The sequence below is a fragment of the Aquarana catesbeiana genome, linkage group LG08, assembly GCF_042186555.1.
Source record: "Aquarana catesbeiana isolate 2022-GZ linkage group LG08, ASM4218655v1, whole genome shotgun sequence".
In the NCBI taxonomy this organism is placed as follows: Eukaryota; Metazoa; Chordata; class Amphibia; order Anura; family Ranidae; genus Aquarana; species Aquarana catesbeiana.
In genome coordinates this window covers 164,561,275-164,587,956 of record NC_133331.1, presented here as the reverse complement: position 1 = coordinate 164,587,956, position 26,682 = coordinate 164,561,275, and the positions used below count along the sequence as shown (strand labels likewise).

Sequence of the window (26,682 nt, the reverse complement as noted above, 5' to 3'; positions counted from 1 at the left end):
GTGACCCGTTTTCAGCAGAGAGCAGACTAAAGTCCACTCTCTGCTGAAGTCATGGATTTCAGTCCAGGCACCGCGTCATCCTAACAATGGGAGTCTGGATCTGCCAGGTGCTTGGACTGACATCCGTCTCAGCCTCTCAGCGAGCCGCTGAGAGCCTGAGATGGCCGTTTCCCGACCCTCTACAGCTCAGCTCTCCAATGAGCGAGGAGGGAGATGAGCAGATGTTGTTGGTGGTGTTCGTTCGCTCAGTTTTCAGTGCAGAGGCGCCGGGGGACATTGAACCGATGCTGCATCCAACTACGTAAGTATGATTAGGGAATAAAAAGGAAAAAGGAAAACCATACTTCTCTTTTAACAAAATTTACCTAGAATATTCACACTATGTACACAAGGGGGTGCTACATTTATTTATTACAGGTATTTACAGTATATAAAACTGACAATTTATGCTGCACTTTACATTTATTGTACATTTACATCTGTCCCTGCACTCAAGGAGCTTACAATCTTAGGACCCTATTTCACATTTATTTATTTAAGGTACTTATATAGCGCCGTCAATTTACGCAGCGCTTTACATATACATTCACATCGGTCCCTACTCTCAAGGAGCTTACAATCTAAGGTCCCTAACACACATTCATATATTAGGGCCATATTAGATAGAAGCCAATTAACCTAGCAGCATGTCTTTGGAGTGTGGGAGGAAAACAGAGTACCCGGAGGAAACCCATGCAGGCACAGGGAGAACATGCAAACTCCAGGCAGGTAGTGTCATGGTTGGGATTTGAACCAGTGACGCTTTTTACTGCTAGGCGAGAGTGCTACCCACTACACCACTGTGCCACCCACATTTTACATGCATATATACACACACACACACACACACATACTAGGGCCAGTTTATGCAGGAACCAATTAACCTGTCAGCATGTCAGGAAACTGGCGTACCTGGAAGAAACCTATGTAAGCACAGGGAGAACATGCAGACTCCATGCAGGCAGTATCCTCTTTAAGATTAGAACAGGTTATCCTAGAGCTGTGATGTAGGTGTTCTAACCACTAAGCCATTGTGCTGCCCAGTAATGTGGGTATTTTTGGCCATTAACTAATAGGGCCCCTTTCAGACTTGTGCGACTTGTTCTGTGACTCGGGACTGCAAAGTCGCATGATAAGTTGTACTCCATGATTTCCAATTAGTACCATTCATGTCTGTGCGACTTCAAGTCGCACCGACTTCAAAGTAGTCCCTGTACTACTTTGGTCCGACTTTGATGCGAGTTGAGGTCCATAGACCTCAAGTTTACACAGACATTCCCTAAAATTGTGTCAAAATCACGGCCACGGAATCACGGCAAAATCACGCGACTTTTAAGCAGCAGTGTGGAAGGGGCCTAAAACTGAATAAATGTGCATGCAATGTGTTCTGCATTCTGTCATCGTTAAACAGGCTGCCTCTTATTCCCCCAGCTTTCAGAACACAATTCAGAATCATATTTATATAGATTTCTAATGGGTGCTTACCATCTGAACATGGAACCTGGGAAATAGTTGATGACTATTTATATCTGGGAAGCCGTTGCCTGGCATTAAAGTAATATGCAGACCCTCATTGTTGCATCAACAGATCATGGAAAGATGACCGTTGTCTAAGCATGGAAAAATTCCTTGTCACTAGATTCAAAGCTACAATTCACTGTCAGTAAATAAATGCAGCACTGTGAATAACTGGCCTATTTAATAAGGCAATGAGCAATATGTGAAGTGTAATGACTCCACAGAAACCAGTCGTCTTTCTCTGATCTTAAGATGGCCATACACCAATAGAATGGAAATTATAATTTTCGAAATGTTCATTCGACTTTTTAATGGTTGGTGGGGTCGAGCAGATATCTGTTTTTGACCATAATGGCAGAAAAAGTTAAAAAAGCAGGTTGGAATATTTTTCTTGAACAAACAAATCTCTAATGCCGCGTACACACGAGCGGACTTTATGGCAGACTTTGTCCAGCATACTTTTTGACGGACTTTACGACGGACTTTCCGAATGAACTGCCTTGCCTACACACAATCAACCAAAGTCCGACGGATTCGTACATGATGACGTACGACCGGACCAAAACAAGGAAGTTCGTAGCCAATAGCTGCCCTAGCGTCGGTTTTTGTCCGTCGGACTAGCATACAGACGAGCAAACTTTTCGACCGGACTCGAGTCCGTCGGACAGATTTGAAACATGTTTCATTTCTAGGTCCGTCAAACTTTTGAGAAAAAAAAATCCACTGGAGCCCGCACACGATCGAATTGTCCGATGGACTCCGGTTCGCCGGACCAAGTATGCCGTATAGTCCGGTCGTGTGTACACGGCATTACAGTGAATGTGGCTTTCATGTAGGAAAAATCACACATATAATTAAATTTGTTTTAATGTCTGGGATTCCATTCAAATGGCAGGTCTTGATTACATTTTTAGCCTTTCAAACTAAATTAGTTGACTCAAAAATGGCAAGAATGATCCGATGAACAATTTTTCTATGAACGTTTAGCTGCTGTACTAAATGCTAAACTAAGGGCTGCTTTATTGCTGTGGGTTACTTCATACTACACTTCATAAACACTCAGTGTATAATGATGCCCTATTAAAAGTGTTCTGGCTCTAAATCTAAAGTTCAAGCTCTAATCCCTATCAGGTGCAGTCTGCCACCAACATGACACTACCAGTGACTAACAACAAAGACCTCTTTAGGGCTCATTCAGACGTATAGGCTATAATTGCCGCCCTGCAGAGGGCGTTCGACAAGCAGTAAGGAGGCAATGTGTTGCCTCCCCTCTGCCTGTTTTAACCTTGGAAATGCCAACCCAACATGTCTTAACCACATCTTGCATATGTAGGGATCTACTACCCTCTACTGTCTGTAAGTGTCTCTTCTGCTTAATGTTCACATATTATTTATGTACATCACTTCCTGTCTCTGTGGTCTGGGTCAGAAACCCTAGAAGGAGGAAGTGGAGAGAGACAGAATTCTAAGCCGTGTGGCCTTATACACACTGGGGCTGCTACAGCTGCTGTATTTTCACCATGACCAGAAACTGATTCTACTGGGCAAGCATTCCTATGTTCTGATCTGGCCATAGCTTCTTGAGTGTGTATCTAAATCCTTGTGACAGACTTATTTCTGTCCTATTGTTATTATCCCACACACCAAGATTTCTGCATGTGAGAAGATACATTCGATGCTGGTTGGACAACGGTTGATGGGTCTCCCCATCACCGCAAATCTTGTCTTCAGGTCTCTGACACCAAGACAAATTCTACATCGCAATCATCCTCGGGGCTCCTGCAACAGAACTTTTCTGCACCATTCGTCTGGAGGTATTTTTTATTAATAACTATATATACCTATATATGTGCACAATTCCACAGGACAACTATCGGGCTCTTTGCTGATAAAACCTCTTTGTACATTGGATGTATGTACGATTAATAATCTTTTCTTATATAAAGCTTGTGTTATTTCCATATACTGTAGGTGTGCATCTACATACTTTTGGTTAATGTTATATGCTGGTTGCAGTAGTTCCTCTGCTCCCAATTACTTTGTTTAGATTACTGTTTAATTCCCCAGGAAGAGAATCCCCTCTGTTAACAGGGGCCCTATTCTGGGTGGAGGCACTGCCAACTTTATTATCAAACTTACTAATATTCTGTTTGGGAAAGGCCATTTCTCATACCCCCCACCCTTTCAAAGGAGAACTACACATGCAATTGTAGGGCAGTTGCAGCGTGGCCCCATTTCCTTGAATGGGTCGTGTTCGGTGGTGGTACCGTCTATCAAATGTGCCATGCCATTTAATTCTTGCCATGAAGAAAGGCTTCATGGCCATGACATGTGTATAATCCTAAACGCTTGCATCTCCGTGTTCAAGATGGTGGTAAAAATGCTGCTCACCCACATGCTTTTACCACCCCCCAGCTGCCCTTGAATGAACCCTTGATCAGCTGAAACTGCCAATAAACCTACACAGACGTCAAGTTAATTTTTACTTTATGTTACAGAAGTAACTATGCTATAAGTTAAGAGACACTTCTCAGCAGATGCAAGGGTGTTCAAAATTTGTGGGCAGAATACACAGTTGGATCAAACTGCCGCTTATGTTCAAAAAAGCTTTATTTGTCTAAGGCTTCTTGCACATGATACTCCTGTTTGAGCATCTACTTTTTAAGCCTCTTTTTTTTGTATGTATTTGCGAGTATTTACGTGCATTTTCGTTTGCACTCGCTCATGGAGGGGGGGGCCACAAAAAAAACGCCCCGGCACAATAAAAAAGTCCCCTCGTCCTCTCACGGCCACCTCCCGCACTAATCTAGTACCTGACACCACGGCCGGCCTGCTGGAGCGCGGTGCCGGCACAGCACTTCACTAGCAAGCGAGGAGGGAAGCGACAGGCGCCCCCATGATGGCTGATGAGTTGACTCTGGCCAGAGTGACGTCTACGTAGCCGTTGGGTAACTGGCGGAGCCTAATGCTCCGCCTACCCTCCTCTGCGCAGCTGCTTCATCTTCTCCCCAGAGCAGGGTCTCCCAGGTCTGTGTGACGTCACGTGACCATGACGTGGTCGGTGACGTGACGGTGAGAACTCTGGAGGAGAACCTGGAGGCTGGAGAAGAGAACACTAGAGAGAAGTTCGAACACACATCACTAGAGAGAAGAGCAAAAATTGGAACCCCCAGGCAGCAGCACCTGGAAGAATTAGCACTGCAGTCTAGAAGCAGGTCATAGTACAGTACTTAAGTCACCAGTCAGTCACCACGATCTTGTGCTTCTGCTTGGGCCTAGTACACACGCACAATCGCACATGATGATGACTTAAAGTCATCATGTGCGATTCTGCGGTGTGTGCCAAGCAGACAGGGCCGACGCTACCACTAGGCAAACTTGGCAGCTACCTAGGGCACCCTGCAGCTATTGATCCTACTCTCTCTCTACCTCTGTACAGCATCAGAGGCGCTGGCGCAGCATTTTTGTGTGCTAGTGAGGCCGCATTTATGGGTGCTGATGTTACTGCATTTTTGGGTGCTGGTAAGGCCGCATTTGTGGGTGCTGATGTTACTGCATTTTTGGGTGCTAGTGAGGCCGCATTTATGGGTGCTGATGTTACTGCATTTATGGGTGCTGGTGAGGCCGCATTTATGGGTGCTAAAGTTACTGCATATATGGGTGCTGGTGAGGCCACATTTATGGGTGCTGATGTTACTGCATTTATGGGTGCTGGTGAGGCCGCATTTATGGGTGCTAAAGTTACTGCATATATGGGTGCTGGTGAGGCCACATTTTTGGGTGCTGATATTACTGCATTTTTCGGTGCTGGTAAGGCCGCATTTTTGGGTGCTTATGTTACTGCATTTTTGGGTGCTGGTAAGGCCGCATTTTTGGGTGCTGATGTTACTGCATTTATGGGTGCTGGTGAGGCCGCATTTATGGGTGCTGATGTTACTGCATTTATGGGTGCTGGTGAGGCCGCATTTATAGGTGCTGATGTTACTGCATTTTTGGGTGCTGGTAAGGTCGCAAATGTTTTGAAAGGGGCGCAGTTTCAGTGCTTGCCATAGGCGCCATTTTCACTAGATACGCACGCCTCTGGCTCCATTCATAGAAGCTGTACTACAGCTTCTTTCTGTAGCTGGCCTTACATTACACAATTTTCTTATTCGATTTCCTTTAGATTTATCTTCAACTATGTAGTGCAAGGGCCTGCCTGATTGCACACAAATTAAAAGTGTTTAGATTTGACCTCATATTATATGGTTTTGGTAAATCTAAAGGAAGATTGTACAAGAAAATGGTATAATGTATGGCCAGCCTTAGCTAGAATGAACCCAGAAGTAACATGTACAACGTCACTTCTGGCTTCAGGTGACACTTTCCCCGTCTCAGAGTGAGAGCAACAATTCTAGGGCCACTAATTGTGGTTAACTGATGACCTGTAGGGGCTTTTAAAGGGCAGCCCATGGAAAATATAGGTTACCAAAGTTGGGTATCAGTTTGCAGGCGCACAAATACATAAAGGTTGACAAGTTGGGTATCTATTTACTTGGTGCAACCTCTTCTTGTATATTTTAAAAAATGTAAAAAATGGATAACATATTGTCTTTGTGTGCCCTAAAATTAAAGTGGTTCTAAAGGCAGAAGGTTTTTGATCTTAATGCAACCTCCTGGTTGTCTGAGACACAGCAGCAGGCACCATTGGCTCGTGTTGCTTCCAATCAAAGTCAGAGAGCCAATGAGGAGAGAGAGGGGGCGGGGACCAGCTGTGACTCTGTGTATGAATGGACACACAGAACAGTGGCTCGGGTTGGGTGCCTCCATAGCAAGCTGCTTGCTGTGGGTGCACTCGGCAGGAGGGAGGGGCTAGGAGCACCAGCGAGGGACCCGAGAAGAGAAGGATCTGGACTTTTCTGTGCGAAACCACTTCACAGAGCAGGTAAGTATAACTTATTTGTTATTTTTAAACAAAAAACCCAAGACTTTAATATCACTTTAACGTGTAATTTTTACTGAAATTTGTACTTTATAAATCCTTCTGCAAATATTGTGGGGCATAAAAAAAAATAACTAAAACCATTTTACTCTCCTGGGTGTCTGCTTTGAGAAAACATAAAATGTTTGAGTATTTTAACTAATCTTCTGGCCAAAAACAATTTTTTAATAGTGCGCAAAAAAATGCAAAAGCTCTGGCAGCGAAAAGTGTTAAAGTGGTTGTAAAGTAACTTGGTCATACTCAAACAATCCCCTCTGTTAGATGACGACATGTGTTCCAGTGTCTATGCTGTATAAAAAATATGATAATTTCTACCTTATTTCAGAGCGCCTCCCGGCGCTCATGTGACTGCTCGCCGCTGTCTTTTTTCAGTCTGACAGCTACAGCGGGCGGGGCCGAGAACTCCTGCTGATGTCAGCCGGGAGGAGGGGAGGAGAGGAGGAGAAAGACGGCCGGTCACGTGAGCGCCGGGGAGCTCTCTGAAATAAGGTAGAAATCTGCATATTTTTTATACAGCACAGACGCTGGAACACATAACATTGTCTAACAGAGAAGGGAAGAGGCAGGCACTAACACGAGCTGGCAGGCATTAAGGGAGGGGGGGAGAGAGGACAGAGGAGAGCTGCAGATGACGGAGACACATAAACTGACCAAGGTATCAGGGGCTCAGCAGCCATAATAAACCGTGGTCAGGTTACAGGGGGGAGGGCAGAACCAGGCAAGTTCAGCCAGGTATTACAAGTGACAGAAGGGGCCAAGTTACACAACACAAGCACTGTGCTGCATAACATGCTTTAAGGGAACAAGATCTATGTTTTTTTGTTTTTTTTGGGGGGGGGGGGGGGTTCCAAACACTTTAAAGCGTGAATAAAGCCATGATATCTTCTGGTCTGGTTTGCTTGCAAAATATTTATCCCAGCAGATCTTACAAAATGACAGACAGCATAAGATTTAAAAATACAGCAACTCAACCTTGTCTGATAAAACTGTTCAAGGTCACTGAGGATTGTCAGCAACAAAGATGGTTTCGGCACTGGATTGTCAGCTGCTAATGGGAACAAATTATACACATAAACAAAGTAAAGCTATCACATTCAGACAAATAAGGACACATTCCTTCCATGTAACACAGCATTGCTTATTGCATAATAATACCATAAGCTGGTGGAGACAAACAGATACATATGTGCAAATTATGGCATCTTATTTTTTGATAAGTTTACGATTCTCCCTTTTTGCTTGTTGAGAAATCCGGGCTATCATTAGCTGGGAGGTTCATGTCTCAGACATCAATCATTGTATAGGCATAGGTCATCCAGTTATACTGTAGATCTACTTTCAGGATGTTCTTTCAATATTCCCCAATGTGGACAGGTGCAGCCTCTTTGTTACAAGCTGTAACTGCCATTTGTTGTAAAATGGAAGAGAGACATGAGTAGGAATCTCTCAGAAGCTCAGTGATCATGGTGTTACATAACTTTTGCCAAAAGTGACTACATATTAGGCCTTATTAATACCTATCTGAACATTTGTACAAATGGCTGTCTTTGCCTGCATGGCATTCGTATGTGTTATGCCGCGTACACACAGTCGGACTTTTCGTCTACAAAAGTCAGACGGACGCCGACGGACTAAAGCTGACAATCCGATCGCGTGTGGGCTTCCCCGGACTTTCAGCGGACTTTCAGCAGACTTTTCCAGCCGCAAATCTGACAGACTTTAGATTTGAAACATGCTTCAAATCTTTACGTCGTAACTACGCCGGACCCGGAAATCCGCTCGTCTGTGTGCTAGTCCGACGGACAAAAACCCAAGCTAGGGCAGCTATTGGCTACTGGCTATCAACTTCCTTATTTTAGTCCGGTGTACCTCATCACGTACGAATCCGTCGGACTTTTGTGTGATAGTATGTAGGCAAGTCCGTTCATAAGAAAGTCTGCCGCAAGTCCGCCAAAAGTCTGACAAAAGTCAGTCGAAAGTCTGTCGGATAGGCTGTCGGACTTTTGTAGCCGAAAAGTCCGACCGCGTGTACGCGGCATTACATGCATCCGTGTGCAGGCAGTCCCATTCATGTCTATTGGGATGCAGCGACTGCACAGACACAACCACTGATTCCAATGATGGCCGTGTGGGTACGAGTGCATGTTTCTAAACACACACTGTCTGCGTTCAGGGACACACACCACACGGCTGTATCCTGCATCCCATTTGACATAAATGTGACTGCCTGCATGCAGACTCACAAGGACACATGTGCATCCTGTGCAGGCAAAGATGGCGCTTCACATGGGTGTACACATAGTTATACCCTTGTAAATGAGGCATTAAATCACCAGTAAACTGAACAAGCCATATCCATCTGCATCTCCGTCATAACTCAGTGAAAATTAGTGAATGGACTGTATGACAAAATCGGCTTACTATACAGCACAAAGTAATGTATGAAGAAACATCATAATAACAAAGAAGGCAATACACTTAAATCATTGCAGTTTGAAAATGATATTTACATAGCTGCCAACTTTCCCTGATTTTGAGCGACTGTCCCTGATTTGGAACAAAGTCCCTCTGTCCCTCTTTCCTCCTTATTTGTCCCTCATTTAGGTCTGATCTATATAGTTGTATATAAAATGCACTATTTATCTTTCAAAATGTGTTTCACAGTGCTAAACCTTTGATCCAATTTCTAAATTGCTGCATTTGTAAATTTAACCGCTTCAGCCCGGGAAGATTTTACCCCCTTGCTGAGCAGAGCACTTTTTGCGATTCGGCACTGCGTCGCTTTAACTGACAATTGCGTGGTCGTGCGACGTTGGTGGTATTTGATCACCTCTGCGTTTTTTATTTTTTGCACTATAAACAAAAAAGAGTGTCAATTTTGAAAAAAAAGCTATATTTTTTACTTTTTGCTATTATAAATATCCCCCAAACATTTAAAAAAAAAAAAAATGTATTCTTCTACATATCTTTGGTAAAAAAAAACGCAATAAGCGTATATTGATTGGTTTGCGCAAAAGTTATAGCGTCTACAAAATAGGGGATATTTTTATTATTATTTTTTTTTTTATTAGTAATGGCAGCGATCTGCGATTTTTATCATGATTTTGACACTTTTGACACTATTTTGGGACCATTGTCATTTATACAGCGATCAGTGCTATAAAAATGCACTGATTACTGTGTAAATGACACTGGCAGGGAAGGGGTTAACCACAAGGGCACGATGAAGGGGTTAAGTGTGTCCTAGGAAGTGATTCTAACTGTGGGGGGGATGGGCTTCAACTTACATGACAGCGATCATCGCATGACAGGGAGCAGTGATCTCTGTCATGTCACAAGGCAGAACGGGGAAATGCCTTGTTTACATAGGCACTTCCCTGTTCTGCGGCTCCATGACATGATCACCGGGAGACCGGCGGACATTGAGTCTGCTGGTCTCGTGGGCGCGGTCACCGTGTACGCGGCGCGCGCGCCCGCTAGCCCTGCCAATTAAAGGGGACGTACAGATACGCCCATTTGCCCACAGCTGCCATTGTGCCGTTGTATTTCTGCGTGCAACGGTCAGCAAGTGGTTAAAGAGTCAGTATAAACGAATAGTAGTTGTAAAAAAAAAAAAAGTTCTTGTAGGTTTAACTAATATTTTGTTTAATTCTCCTTTAAGGGGACGTAACAAGGGTTGTGTCCTATGCCTATATACTTTTGCTATAGGTGTCCCTTGTTCCTTTCTCAAAAAGTTGGGAGGTATGTGTTTACAATGATCCATGAAGTTATATGTGTGTATACTTGGTCTAGTCTGGCCTGACAAATTGGCTGTGACAGTCAGGGCTGCTAAGGCAGTACAGCCAGCCCTGTTGTATCAGGGCCCGGCCCCATAAGCTTAAAAGGGGGCCCCAGGCAGCTTTACAGTTAACGATAAGAAAATACAGTTAATTTCTAGCTCAAAATAAAAGAACTTTATAACCCACAGCCCCACACCCACTTGATTACCAGGGAATATAGAAATTTCCTGGACCCCCTCAGGTCAACAGAGGGGCTCAGGAGGTCAGAGCAGAGGAGGGACTTTTTCTCCATTTTCAGGTGCAGCCCGTGCACCCACATAGATTATAGTTCCGGCTGCTCACTATATGCCTTCCCTTGCGCATGGCTTCTACTGTGGGGCCGCTCCCCTTCCTCAGTAAGTGCCAGTGCTGGAGCCTGAGGGAGAGACCGATCACTGAGGTGGCTGAGAGCGCGGCAGGAGTACTTCTGGTGGCGGTACACAGGCAAGCAGTCCCCTACATACATACAGTGCAGGCTACTCTGGAAGGTGCAGTACCCAGACTCCCTGCTGTGTGCTTATGATCATCATCATTATGTGGTCACAGCATAGCAGGTTCTCTATGGCTCTCTCAGTGTCACGTGGCTGTTGGATGCTGACTTTGTTATGGACGTGCTGTGTTATATAGCCTGTAACACATAATACATTCATAAGTTAACAAAGTCAGCACCCAACAGCAATGTGACACTGTGACAGAACCATAGAGCACACCCTGTGCTGTGATCCATATAATGATGATGATCATAAGCCCACAGTGAGATGCCACTTTACACTTGTGTTTGTGCTGAGCTGCATTTTAACACCCTGAACCACTCCTCTTTAAGAACCTTGCACCCAAGCTTTCCAATTAGGTCCATCTGTTAGTTTTTCATGCGGACCTGATTGAACACTGCATGTAGGTCTAGGGGAGTCCGGATGTAAATGAACTTGTGTCCGTTTACATCCGCCTACCTCCGTGTCTGCATCCTTTTCTATTTTTCAAGGCCTAAAAGTGACAGATCAGTGTTAGCCTAATGTAAATGGACACCTGTCCATTTACATCTGGCCACCCATAAAGCCACCACAAGTACGTGGTGAATACCGACACAAACTGAATTGGTACGGACATCAAGACACTGATATATGTCCCATTCAGCTCCAATTATGATTGGTGGGGCGCTGTGACAGCTTCCTGATGGGACAGCTAAGATGGGTTCAAACTAGGGTCCACATGAGTTCATCCCAGCTAATTTGTTGTTGTGAAAAAAGTTCTAAAATAAGACATTTCTGCTGCTTTATAATATGTGTAATACGTTTAGAATATTAGTGTTTATTAAAGCCTATAATAAGGCAAAATTAGTATCTCCTAAATCTACACGGTTTAGGAGATATTCACCCTTCGTGCAGCCGCTGACGTCAGGGGCGCATAAGCAGTGAAGGTCTGCTTCATAAATTTCCTCCTGTTTATTCAAGGTCCTGCGAAGGTCCAGCGTAACACGCCGGAACTTGCCAGTGACTTCATCGCGGCTCCAGCCACTTACAGCACCAAAGCCGCAAACCCGGAAGAAACTCAGAGGGGAAATTGTAAGCTCCCTCGGTGTTGACCAGGATGCGATGTGGGGGCTTCATTCTAAGGTAAATAGTTCATAATGAGCTAGTATGCTGTGCATACTAGCTCATTATGCTTTTGCCTTACAAGTTTTTTTTTTGTTTTGTTTTTCGTTTGCGGGTATACAACCGCTTTAAAGGCTAAGTTCACCTTTTGGAACATGTTACATGTTGCACCTGTTTTTAGGGTGCAACATGTAACATGTTCCAGCTCTTGCCACCTGTTTCCCTGATCCCCCCATCCCTGTGACAGCATGGGGTCAGGGGCAGTGCCAAAAGCGGGGTCGAGTGTGGGGTCGAGGGGGGCCCTGTCAGGTAGGCTGTACATGGTCCCATGATTTCTATCAGCGGCCCTGGTGACAGTGGCCAGTGACTCCCGCTGCTGCCTCTATGGCTAGCGAGGAGAGAGAGAGAGGAGAAAGCCACTGCTCTCTGGCACATTGCTGGATCAAGATCTTGCTCAGGTAAGTATAGGGGGGCTGCACACAGAAGGTTTTTATTTTATTTCTATGCAAAGAATGTATTAAGATAAAAAAAACATTGTGCCTTTAGGTCTACTTTAATCATAAATAAAAAGAAAGAAACAGGTTTGTATGTATAGAAAAAACTGAGCTTATAAAAAAATGACATCAGAAAATACAGTACTGGATATTTAGCTACTGTAGAGGCGTCAAGCACATAGCACTACTATCCAGTAAGAGTATGATATTTATATTTAACTTTGTTATCTGTAAAACAGTTTGCTCCATATTATTCTGCTGCTGGAACTTATCATCTGCTGAAAGCTGAAAGAGTGTGAGGGAAACAGTGTCAGCTACTCATCTGAAGCACCTAACTTATAATACAGATGATAGAAGGTCACTGGACGCTTTCCTGTTCAGGTACACATATGCTGGATCTCAAGGGAGTTGTTAGCACTGCATTTGATATGGTATTGATGTCTGCAGCCAGAAGTAGGGAACCGCCAATACCATTATTTTTTTACAATGAGTACGAGTACCAATACTTTTTTTAATACTCGCCGATACCAATTACCGACACCTACCGCAACTGTTTTGGTTACACTTCAGTTGTCAGCAATGGTACAAGGCACTGAAAAGTCATTTACAAATTAAATAAATGTATTTTTTCTTAAAAGAGAAGTATGTTGTTTTTTTTTTTGCAGTTTCATACTTACCTAGGTGGATGCAGCATCAGTCCGATGCTGCATCTGTACCCCGGCGCCTCTATACTGAGAACCAAGGGATCGAACACCGGCAATGGCTCTGTTCTCATAGCTCCCCAAGCAGAGAGCTGCTGACTGTCAATCAACAGCTCTCCACTCTGCCCTCCCACGCTCACTGGAACGCTGAGCTGTGGAGGGGCGGGGAGCGGCTGTCTCGGGGTCTCAGCGGCTCGCTGAGAGGCTAAGACGAGTATCAGTCCAGGCACCTGGCGGATCCAGACATTATTGTCGTGATGACGCAGTACCTGGACTGATTCCTGTGACGTCAGCAGAGAGTGGACTTCAGCCCACTCTCTGCTGAAAACAAATTGCACTCCTGTGACCCATAGGAGAAGCCCAGCCAAACAAGCTCAGGCTGGACCTCTCCTTTAGTTTTGCGCTCTTTTTCAGTGTGAAATGTATAAAAATATGAATACGAAAAAAGCAAACAAAAAAAAAGTTTTAATTATTAATAGTTTATAAAATAGAAGTAAAAAAAAAATCAGCAGGAAAATAATAATTAAACGGAGAAGCAGAATAAGGCATTAATTAAGGCTGATTGAAATCAGAGTAAATTCAGGGTTAATAAGGGGTTAAACAGAGATATTTTTTTTTACTTGGCAGGTTGCTTTAAACCAGGGGTGCCCAACCTTTTTAAGAGCATGGGCCACTTAAGCGACTTGGTAACCAATCCAGGCCACAATGAGTGGAGCGGGCAGATGACAAATCCATGCCGACTCTGCATATGCAAAGCAGACACCGACACAGCCTGATCTACTCTAAGAGCCTTCTGATCTGCCCAGATGGATGGGGACAGATCCCTCTTGTTTTTTTTTTTTTTTTGTGGGTCGGATTGGAGGTATGTGGGTGTAAATAGCCACAAGTCAGCATTTACATCTGCGGCTCCATAGAGGTGAACGGAGAGTCTGATTGGATCTGACTGATCGTGTCAAAGGGGCCTAAAGCTGTTTTCACACTGATGGGCTGTGGTTTAGCCACACCAAGATAACCCACAGGTATTCTGCGCTACACCTGCGGATCAGTTTGAAAGCAGCCCAGTATGCCCATGTTTACACTGTGATTTTAGTAATAAACTTACCTTTAATAACAGTCTTCCATTCAGGTATCGCCGGCTGTTGCTGTTCGAGGCAGAGCGCATTTGGTATCACTCCGCCTGTGACAGGAGGCGGCGCTATACAGGAAGCATCGGCTTATGCTGCTCTGCAGCCACTTGCTTCCTCTACCACCGACTTCATTCACAACACTGATGCTTTGGGATGGCGGGTCAGCAACCCACCATCTGGGCTTGCCGACCTGCCATCCCAGAGCAGGAAGTTGTGGGCCACATCAGAGGGCTCCGCAGGCCACGTGCGGCCCCCGGACCACTGGTTGGGCACCCCTGCTTTAACCTGACTTCATCTGCAGATCTAAGTTCATCCTTTTGCTCTGTAAATTAATAAAGAGAGAGATGCAAAAAGAAACTATTTCTTTTTATTTTTCTGTTTCAGCGGCTGAGCAATGTTGTTAATAAACATTGCCCGGCTGTTTTTTCTTTTTGATAGCTCCAATTGCCGGGACTTCATTTACACTTCAGCTGTCAACAGGGGAACCTGGGTCATGTGTTGTTAAGGATGCGGCGGCCTAGCTCCTTAACAACCAATAGTTGCCGGCCTTTTTTTTTTACATTTCAGCTGTAAGGAAAGATTTAAATGGACACAAAAGTTGCAAGTAAGGGTACTTTTAGGCATGTTGTAATATATCTGCCTTAGTAAATTAGAGGCTGGTCCAGGCTGAGGGAAAGGGTTAAGTTTTGTGTGCTCAGTTCTCTGGCTTTTTGGTCCCAGCCAGTCCACCTGTGGTATAAAAAGGGGAAAGGCTGAGGTCTAGGGCTCTCGGCTCATCTCTCAGTCTTGGCCTGTACAGTGAGGAGGGACTACTGAGCCCTGTAGTCCATCAGAGGCACCAGGGTTCTGGAGGACATCCAAGCATGGGAAGTGTCACAATGGACTACTACCTTGCAGAGGTATATCTGGGCAGCCCAGTCTAGTTAGGATTAGGGTTTGTTCATATCATATATCATTAGGCAATAGGCCTGGTACCTGGTAAAGGTGACAGGTCCCCCGTAGCGAGGGGGGGGGGGCAATGTTCGCGCTCCCTCCCTAGTGGTCAGTTTCCAGTATGCCCCCCCCCCCCCAATTTTTTTTTAATATTGTAGGTTATATTTATAGGTCTTTGTAAAAGCTGTTTCTTGAGGTGGAACTCTCCAGTCAAAGTATTTTTTTTTTATAGAATAGAGATGGTTTGGAACCTCTGTCAGGTTTTGATAGGGCTGCCAGACCAGCTGCTAAAAGAATCCCACCATCCCTTAAAGCTGATTATGTTAAAATCAGAGTTCTCTACAGACTGAGTATTCCTGTTATTGGAAGTTCTCTGATTTTCCATATAACCCCTGGAAACCCTTTTTATCAATAAAAAGTCTATCTTACTTGGACTTTACCATTGTTCAGGAGCTCTCTTTATTTTATTAGTATAAGTTGGCTGAAATGTCACACATGTTTACATTTTAGGGCTTGATCACACTATGTCCATGAAGCTGCGTTTCCTATTCACACCATACATGTGCAGCTGTCATCGGAAGACTATATCCTCTGTGGAGGCACTGAACACAGGATGTTTAGCAGAAGCAGCTGTCCGCAGGTAATGGGTTACACACCATTACCAATAACTAATGTATATGGTGCTCCCCCCCCCCCCCCTTCCAAAAAAAAAAAAGTAAATATAAATATATATATATATATATACACAGTATCTCACAAACGTTGGTACACCCTTCACCATGTAAATATTTTATTATATTTTTTCATGAGACAACACCGAAGAAATGACACTTTGCTACAATGACACTCTGCTAAAAAAGTAGTGAGTGTACAGCTCGTATAACAGTGTAAATTTTCTGTCCCCTCAAAATAACTCAACACACAGCCATTAATGTCTAAACCTCTGGCAACAAAATTGAGTACACCCCTAAGTGAAAATGTCCAAATTGGGCCCAATTAGCCATTTTCCTATACATGTGACTCGTTAGTGTTACAAGGTCTCAGGTTTGAATGGGAAGCAGGTGTTAAATTTGGTGTTATCGCTCTCACTCTCTCATACTGGTCACTGGAAGTTTAACATTCCACCTAATGGCAAAGAACTCTCTGAGGGGGTGCCAATCAGCAGGTCTGGCGGACCCGATGTCCGCCGGCCATCCGCGATCGCTCCCCAGAGAGGCAGAGCGGTGATCTGCCTATGTAAACAAGGCAGATCACCGTTCTTACAGGGAAGATGATAGAGATCGTGTGTTCCTGCTAAGTAGGAACACGGATCTCTTTCTTCATCCAGTGAGTCCATCCCCCACACAGTAAGCAAGCACCAGCTAGGGACAAACTTAACCCATTGATCGCCCCTGATGTTAACCTCTTCCCTGCCAGTGTCATTAGTACAGTAATAGTGCATATTTGTAGCACTGATCACTGTAAAAATGTCACTGGTTCCCAAAAAAGTGTCAGTTAGGTGTCCGATTTGTCGCAATGTCGCAATCCCACTAAAAATCGCCGATCACCGCCATTACTAGTAAAAAACGTAAAATAAATAAAAATGTCATAAAAATATCCCATAGTTTGTAGACCTGATAACTTTTGTGCAAACCAATCAATATACATTTATTGCGATTTTTTTTACCAAAAATATGTATTGGATATGTTTTATAGTAGAAAGTAAAAATGATTGGGGTTTTTTTTCAAAATTTTCATTTTTTTTTTGTTTATAGTGCAAAAAATCAAAACTGCAGAGGTGATCAAATACCACCCAAAGAAAGCTCTATTTGTGCGAGAATAAAGGAAACTGCAGGCACTTTTGGCACATTCTGGGAGCCAGTGCTAGTAGCTGTCAGAATACAACTGCCCGGCAGGGGGAATTCATCCATCCACGCCGTTTGTGTGGATGGAGGAACCTGCTAGATTGCATTTGTTCAACCTACAGGCTATCCATTAATCTGTCTGTTAATCTGTCTCATGAAGTCCACTTAAGCTCTGATGAAGGGGGACTGTGTTAGCGGCCAAAACGCTGTTCTAAATGATCTTATTATAAGTTATTAAAGCAATTGGATTTAATTACCACTTGATCTGACAGTCATTTGTGTGTTTTCATGCTTTGAGTCACTTTCTTGCTCCGCACCAAAAGAGAGTCTTATTTCAAGCGAGCAGCCTTACCGGAGCCAGTGAACTCATTGAATGATTATGTCTTCTTCATTTTATTTAACAAATATGTTTTGAAGTCTCAGCCTCAGATATGTCGTGTTACTGAATTCCCCTATGCAGTTCAGTATCATAGGTGATGCCATAGTTCTAAAAGCTGTTTTTTGCTTAGGGCTCATTTACACTTGCTTCGGCTTTAACAAAAATTAATGGCTAGTTTACACTTGCTTCAAAACAATGCTTCGGACAGGCTTTGTTAAAGCTCTCTGAACGCCAGTCAAAGCTCCTGTCACTAAATAAAATGGTTAGCTTACAGTCCTGCTTTTGCTTTGTTTCAAAAATTATACCCCATGTAGCTTTAGCGGTGCTTCAAAGCGTCTTCAAAGCCTCCATAGAAGTCTATGGCAAAGCTCGCTTGCAGCCCCACTGAAGCCCCACCGAAGCCTCACCGAAGCCCCACCAAAGGCTCATCGAAGCCCCATCAAAGCTCCACCAAAGCTTTATCGAAGCCCCACCGAAGCTTCGTCAAAGCCTAATCGAAGCACCAAGCAAATGCAAGGTGAAAACAGGACTGTAAGCTAACCATTTTATTTAGTGACAGGAGCTTTGGCTGGCGTTCAGAGAGCTTTAACAAAGCGTGTCAGAAGCCATGTTTTGAAGCAAGTGTAAACTAGCCCTTACACACACAATAGTGACAGGTGTCTCAAATGCCAGTTGGTCAATTTCTGACCATGCTCCTTCTGAGAATTTGGTGTGTAGAAATTTCTCAGCATGTCCCGCTGACAACTGTGTGTCATAGGTCATTCCAAAGTCTTAAAAGATTGTAGTTGGCCATACACATGACGGTGTCTTTAATGGCAGATGCCCCATGGGAGAGCAACAAAAATACCATTGCCAATTATGGTGTCTGTGTTCCTTTCTAGCTTCTTTATATATTTGGGTGGAATATTCCTGCTCTATTATTGCATATGTAAAGGAGGAGAAAGAAAATTTTACAGCTTAAAATTTGAATGCATGGTTTGCATGTAAATAAACTAGATCATTTACATATCCATCAGGACATACTGTTGATGGATTTTTATATTCTGTTTTGCCATATAGAGTAACAATAATAATTTGGTAATAGGGGGTGCCAAGTGTTTCTTACACTGTATGTATCTGATGCTCTGGTAGCGAGATCTCCCTGCCATGAGTTCCAACTCTCAGGCCCTAGTAAGCCTGCAGACCAGAAATCAAACACAGTGCTCTCACCAAAAACATACATTCCTAATACATCTAAGAAATGATCAAGCAGTATAACTAGCCAGCATCTATCCATTTGTAAGTTACACTTTGTTTATTATACACTCACTGGCCACTTTATTAGTTAGACCTGTTCAATTGTTTGGTAACACAAATTGCTAATTAGCCAATCACATGGCAGCAACTCAATGCATTTAAGCATCTAGAGGTGCTGAAGACAACTTGCTGAATTTCAAACCAAGCATCAGAATGGGGAAGAAAGGGGATTTAGGTGACTTTGAACATTGCATGGTTGTTGGTGCCAGACGGGCTGGTCGGAGTATTTAAAAAACTGCTGATCTACTGGGATTTTCACACACAACCATCTCTAGGATTTACAGAGAATGGTCCGAAAAAGAGAAAATATCCAGTGACTGTCAGTTGTGTGGACGAAAATGCCTTGTTGAGGTCAGAAGAGAATAGGCAGACTGGTTTGAGATTATATAAAGCAGGGGTAGGCAACCTGGGGCCCTTCAGCTGTTTCAGAACTACAAGTCCCATCATACCTCTGGGAGTAATTGTAACTGCCAGCCTTGCAATTCCAAATGTAGTTCCACAACAGCTGGAGGGCCCCAGGTTGCCTACCTCTGATATAAAGAATACAGTAACTCAAGTAACCACTTGTTACAATCAAGGTATGCAGAATACCATCTCTGACCACACAACACATCAAATCTTGAAGCAGATGGGCTACAGCAGCAGAAGACCACACCGGGTGCCACTTCTGTCAGCTAAGAACTGGAAACTGAGGCTACAATTCGCACAGGCTCATAATTACATAATAAAAATTGGACAATAGAAGATTGGAAAAACACTGCCTGGTCTGATGAGTCTCGATTTTAGCTGCTACATTCAGATAGTAGGGTCAGAATTTGGTGTAAACAACATTATTATTATTATTATACAGAATTTATATAGCGCCAACAGTTTGCTTAGCGCTTTACAACATGCGGGTAGACAGTACAGTTAGAGGGATCAGAGGGCAATGCTCCTTTAGAGCTTACAATCTAGGAGGGTCAAGTGGAATAAAAGCTAATAGCTGTGGGGGATGATCAGATGGAGAAAATGAAAGTACAGTTGTTATTTGTGGGTAGGATAGGCTTCTCTGAAGAGGAGGGTTTTCAGGGATTGTCTAAAAGCTAATGGAGTAGGAGATAATCGGACAGATTGGGGTAAGGCATTCCATAGAATTGGAGAGGCTCTGGAAAAGTCCTGGAGGCGAGCATGGGAGGAGGTGATGAGGGAGCTAGAGAGCAGGAGGTCTTGAGAAGAACGAAGAGAACGATTAGGTTGATATTTTGAGACTAGGCCAGTGATGTAGCTGGGGGCACAGTTGTGGATGGCTTTGTAAGTAGTTGTTAGTGCTTTGAATTGAATTTGTTGGGTGAGCGGAAAGCATGGATCTATCCTGCCTTGTATCAATGGTTCAGGCTGGTGGTGTAATGGTGTGGGGGATATTTTCTAAGGGGCACACTTTGGGCCCTTTAGTACCAATTGAGCATCGTTTAAACGCCATGGCCTACTTGAGAATTGTTTCTGACCATGTCCATCCCTTTATGACTACAGTGTACCCATCTTCTGATGGCTACTTCCAGCAGGATAACGTACCATGTCACAAAGCTCAAATCATCTCACCACTGGTTTCTTGAACATGATAATGAGTTCATTGATATCCTGAAAGCCATATGAATATAACTAAAATAAAATTCTACTTTGATGAACAGGTTGGATTTTTTAAGCCAACAGTTGACAAATCATTATTTTTTTACACTTGCATGTATAGTATGTTTTAGCTGAATAAAAACATATTTCAGAAGTCTCATTGTTTTTCAATGAAAACTTGCTATGCTCTTTCTCCATGTGGTTAGCAAATTGTTCCAAGAGGGATGTTTTCCTAGGGGGTCACTCTTTGCTCTTTGTTTCCCCTTATGCGTAGTTGGCTTCCCTCCTCTGACACCATTTTGAAGAGGTTCTTATGGCATTATATGTATGAACTGTTCAAGGGACTTTAACAACAATCCATTTTAGCCATAATAAGAGATCATCTTTCTCATGTAAACTACATGTGCATCCTTGGAAAAGTGGACTTTGAAAAAACTTGTTGGAATTGGCGCGTGTATGCAGTATTGATGTCATTATGGATCTATTCATGATCTTTAATCGCGAAAGTTTGTAAACACCTCTATATGAAAAAATAAAAAATCTGTGATTTTACCTATGTTGGTAGTGAGTATTCGCATTCCACAAATATCCCCTCCTCTTTGAAATGTGTTTTTATTAAGACTTTACACTTCTGGAATGGATGGGTAAATACTCTCTTCTGCATGATACACTGGTCAGAGATATCAGTTTCAGGCTCTTGACCCTAATAGTGAGGAAAGCAGGCTAATGATTCCAGGTGAGGTGATGCTGGTATGGATATATTATTTATCTCCATGTCCTCTGCTTAGCCCACCCTCTATTATAAAGGAAACCAGTACTGCAGAACTATATAGGCTGCCATTTCTGATCTCTTTCCTAAAAAAATTGGTTACCTGACTGTCACGCTGAGTCTCTGAATTCAGTATATTGTATGTCAAAATGTAGATCAGGAATTCTGACTTTGCTTACTGTTCTGAATGTGTGATGTAGGTAGTAGTAAAGCCAGACAACTAGAATTGGACGTCAACAATAATTGTCCATATATTTCTCTGTAGGGTTTCCTTTAAAAGTCATACATAGCGCTGTTCTATTCTTTATTTATTTATTTATGTCAGGTACTCATATAGTGCTGTCAATTTACGCAGTGCTTTACATATGTATTATTCATTCATATCAGTCCCTGTCCTCAAGGAGCTTACAATCTAAAGTCCCTAACTCACATTTGTCCATACACATACTAGGGCCAATTTAAAAAGGAGTCAATTAACCTACCAGCATGTCTTTGGGGTGTGGAAGGAAATTGGAGTACCCGGAGGAACCCCACGCAGGCACAGGGAGAACATGCAAACTCCAGGCAGATAGTGCTGTGGTTGGGATTCAAGCCCACAACCCTAGTGCTGTTAGGTAGAAGTGATATTCTTCTGACAGTTAATCTTCTGCTTGTCATTTTCCAGGAATTACTACATAAGTACTAGTACCGATAAACAGGGGAATGGGGATAGACATATAGATGGCGGATTTGATCACATCAGCCTCACCTCACGTCCCTCCATGCCATACCTTCAAGTGAAGTTATTTTAAAAATACAGATGCCTTAACCTACCTGGCGGTATGATTATTTCGGATTTTAGGTACTGAAAGCGGTACAATTATTTTGCATGGAAATTTGGCGTTTTATATTGTAGGTCTGTAAATCTTAACAATAACACACTTAAATCTGTCCAAACCAGAGTCTAGTAGATATCCCGGGTATGATAAAGTTTGAAACACAAAAACATAAATTATAATATAATAAATAAAAATAAATAATTAAAAAAAAAAAAAAAATAGTAATAAAATAAATTTCCCCACAATTCACTATCGCTCAATTCTGCAAGTGTTCTAATTTACTATCGCTGTTTTCTAGCTGGTCTAAAGCCACTTTTGACGTAAAGGGACACTTTTTGGTTGCTATGGACAATCTCCAGTTTCCAGGCAGAAAGAACAGTGTATATCATGTAAAACTGCATGCAGGGCATGGGCCAAAGCACTGGGGACAAAAGGGATGTGAAATCATTTCATACAGTACTGTAATCTGTAAGATTACAGTACTGTATCTGTTATGATTTTTACTTTTTTTTTAATTTGCCGCCAGGCTCCGCCCCCGTGCATCGCGCCGCTCGCAGGGAACGGAGCCTGGCACGGAGAGGCTTCGGAGGAGGACGGAGTCCTCGGACACTGCTGGGGACATCGCAGGATCCCGGGGACAAGGTAAGTAAAGCCGCCCCAGGATCCTGCAATGCGATCCCGAGTGTGGCTCGGGGTTACCGCTAATGGTACTGAATTTTAACCCCGAGCCACACTCGGGAATACCGCCAGGGAGGCTACAGCAAATGAAAATAAACCTGTAAATGTTCTAAGACCCATGTTTCCCTGTTAGAACAAATCACATTTGCAGATTGTACCTCAAAAGCAACTGATGATGGGTAAAAAGCCTTAAAAAAACATGCTTCACTAGGAATAAACAAATTTCATATCACAAAAAAATGGGGGCTTTTATTTACTGATTCCTGTTTATTTGTATCGGCCCATAGTGAGCACCACTGAAGGTGTTACCACTTTTTTAGATGGCAAATATTTTTTATTCAGGAATTTCATGTTATACATCGCCCTTTTTATAGATGACTCATATGCATATCATGTTTTGGAGGTGTCAAAAAGAGAAGCCTTCATTGTGCTGGAAAGATATCCAAGATATCCAAAATTATTTGTGCAATATATGTTAATAAATGTATGACTCTTAGTTAACCAGGATATGCCATCTGTTCCTATAGGACTGCTGAATAATCAAACAGCTGTCCTTTCTCATGAATGATATTGCAGATAACCTTCCTTATGAGCTGAATGACATCACAGCTCTCCTTCCTCATAAGCTGATTGATGTCACAGCTATCCTTCCATGTGAGATGAATGACTTCACAACTATGCTTCCTCATAAGATACATGTGTCATAGCTATCATTCCTAATGAGCTAAATGATGTCACATTTATCCTTTGTCATAGGATGAATGATATCACATTTATTCTATGTTTCAACATGAATTTTGTCACAGCCGTCCTTCCTCATGTGCTGAAAGATGTTGGATCCTATGTCATGGAATGAATGATGTCACATCTATCCTAATTTATGGTATGAATGATGTCACATCTATCCTATGTCATGGGATGTAAGATTTTACATCTATCTTAAATGATATTACAGCTGTCCTTCCTCATGGGCTGAATGGTGTCACATCTATCCAATGTCACAAGATAACATTTTAAGATTTTCAATATATCCTACCTCTTGAGAGAAATTGTGTTACTGTTGTCCTTCCTCATGAGCAGCATTGATGTCACATCTACTGTTAGTTACATTCCCTCGTTCGCTAAATGGTTTTGCGGTTTTCATACCTTTTGGGATTACTGATGTCACAGCTATTCTTCCTTATGTGTTTAATGGTGTCACAGCTATGCTACATTATGAGATAAATGATATCACAACTAACATATCATCTCTTAGCTGAAATAATTATTTCATGGATCTCCTCCCTAATGTAAGTTTATTTGTAAAGTTAAAAAAAGAGTGGAGCATAAGGTGATCGGAACCACAGACAGCAGACCCCAATAGAATAAAAAGATGCTACAATAGTTAGTGGACCAAAGTGTAGCCTTTTAAATTAAATGAAAATGCATTTAGTTTATTTGGGCAAAACTACACTTTGTGGCCATGAATTAACTTCTTTAAGGGGAATGTATAGTCTTTACATTTTTTTAGATAAACAGGTAAATAAGGGATCATTTAGTGCACTTTTTCATATCTGCATATTAATATTTTAAAATCCTTGTTTTTATGTATCATTTGTAAATACACAGGGTATTTACATGGGGCAGCCATATTTCTCCATTTCATGCAGGCACTGCTTTTTGCTTATACATTCATTGCTTGTGCTTTACTGCTACTAGCCGCAATACTAAAAATTGAACAATGGAATGATTGGGATGGAATTTTATAGGTGCGAATAATTTAACGAACAGGCCACTGTTAAAACGTAATAAATTTTATTTACAAAATTAAATTAAAAGCATTGGAGTAAAGGTTCAACCATATATTGGTATACAGCAGATGAAGACATATATTGACATTCAGAATATGTCTTCATCTGCAGTATACCAATATATGGTTAAACCTTTACACCAATGTTTTTAGTTGTATTTTGTTCATTAAATTTATTACGTTTTAACAGTGGTCTGTTTGATAAATTATTTGCACCTTTAAAATCCCATCCCAAACATTCTATTGTCCAATTTATACTTTCAAGGGATGATGGTGCTTTACAGTGATTACTCTGGCCATGTCAACAAAACCAAACACGATAGCCGCAATACTAGTGTATTTGCAATATGACTTACTAAACAAGTAGCGAATATTTAGTGTGACATGGTGTTAATGCCAATTACCCAATTGTGTGCAAAAACTAGTATTTTTTTTTCTTTTCTTTTTTTGACACATTCCCCTGCAATTGATTAGGTATCTAAAGTAAGCACACTCCCAACAAAAGGATGTAAAAGAAAATCTTTTCAAAGTGAGGGGGAAATCCTTTAGACAGTTGTCACTAAAACATGTGTCACTTTTGGAAGATTTCTGATAACTTCTTGTTCTAATGATTACTGTGACATTTTTGATTTCCTATCACCTTCTGTTCTCGTGACAATAGAAAAGATGAATCTTCCAAACGTCATCCCAGACAGGAAAAACTCTACCCCACTCTCTTAAAAAAAAAATAGTTTTGGGGAAGATATATTGCAAAACCATTGCTTGACCTGATTTGTAGCATGAAAAGCACTTCTGCCCCCATTCACACCTGAGCATTTTGTTGCGCGATTCCTAAACAAACAACAAGATGCAGAATCCTTATATTCTCAATAGACCTATTACCACCACAAACGCAAAAAAAAAAAAATGCATGATCTTCTTGGGGCATAATCATGTTTTTTTGCCCCATAGGCCTTATTAGGAGTAACTAAAAAATGCATGTTTGCCTGAGTTTTTAGGTGTTCCCGTTAAAGGTCTGAAAAAAAGCATGCAATTCTGCTTCTGTACTATAAGCCATTTGAAAAACACAAACATGGAAAAAAAAAAAAGCCTCAACGTTACCTAACTACACTCATGCCGTGTAAAGAGGGGTTAAAATAACAGTAGGTCTCCTGTTCTAAAATACTTAAATTCAGTATAAAAGGTGAATATAATCATTATGAAAATGGAGATTTTTTTTTCATGAAGAAATGAATATAACGTAGCAATTTTAAGAGACTAAACACTGAGAGAGGCCACTTGTGCAATACGAGTAGAATACTTGCTTTTCCCTACTACTGGTCATGACCTTGCAAAATATGATGCTATGTGGCAGTGATAATCTGACAGCAATGCATCATCAGCATTATTTATGCTTCAAGTATGGTAAATACAAAATACAGTTTAAAACTGGAGCAATGTAGCTTAATTGCAGATTAAAATAGGTCTCCTTAGCAGATGGTGCCATTACCTGGCTTCCTCAGTATTCTAGTGCTATAAAATTTAGAGTGACTTAGCAATAAGGTATATCTCATACAAACTTCACATATTCTTAAATTACACTGCTTTGACAGATATAGAATACTTACGTTTATGTGGCTGCACATATCTGTACAACCACCAGAACTGTAAAGCCCAAAAAAATGGAACATGGAATTTCGGACATGAAATATGGATATGGGATACGTTTTGCAAAATGTAATAATAATTAGACTGTCAGGCTGCTTTTTTGATAAGACAGTAATTTGATGAGGTGTCAGTGAGTGCGGTCACTTGGCCTTATGGTGGCAGTACTGATACCAGGGCTTACCTTTGACACAAGAAGAGGTAAGCTCTTCTCTGCACCCCCATGCAGTCTGAAGCCCCAGGGACCTTCTCCGGACAAGGTGATGATGATATGGTCGTCGCTACCCATGCTTGTATGTTCTGTTCTGAAAGCCTGACTAAATGATCTCCATCACAGCTCCTTTCCCTTGTATCAAGTGTACACAAGCAAACAGCAGGACTGTGGATCCTGGCTGCACTAAACTCTTCTGGGAGCTTCAGCACTTGTTACGATGAGTCAATGATACTTTTGGGAAGAGGCCAGTGGTGTTCCCAGCACATGTCATGTCAATCTTGCTGCTCTCTACTTCTTCGCGTCCCTCCCTAACATTACCCCTTCTCTGAAAACAGATCCCTCCTACTGCTCTGTGCAGCCTTGTCATACAAACCTTCATTCAGTCTAATTATAGGCATGTCTTTCTGAACTGCCTTTTAATAATAATACGGTTTTACCCTTTC

The 26,682-nt window shown here is 42.3% G+C and overlaps 1 protein-coding gene across 1 annotated transcript in view; it reads right to left on the bottom strand.

Moving 5' to 3' along the window:
* SYNPO2L (synaptopodin 2 like) overlaps positions 1-26,480 on the bottom strand; it is a 192,867-nt gene extending 166,387 nt beyond the window's left edge. The window contains exon 1 of the mRNA XM_073596682.1: positions 26,210-26,480. Within this exon, the coding sequence (XP_073452783.1) occupies positions 26,210-26,314 (105 nt within the window). The 5' untranslated portion in view covers positions 26,315-26,480. The remainder of the gene's footprint in view (positions 1-26,209) is intronic.
* Between the last annotated feature and the right edge of the window lie 202 nt (positions 26,481-26,682).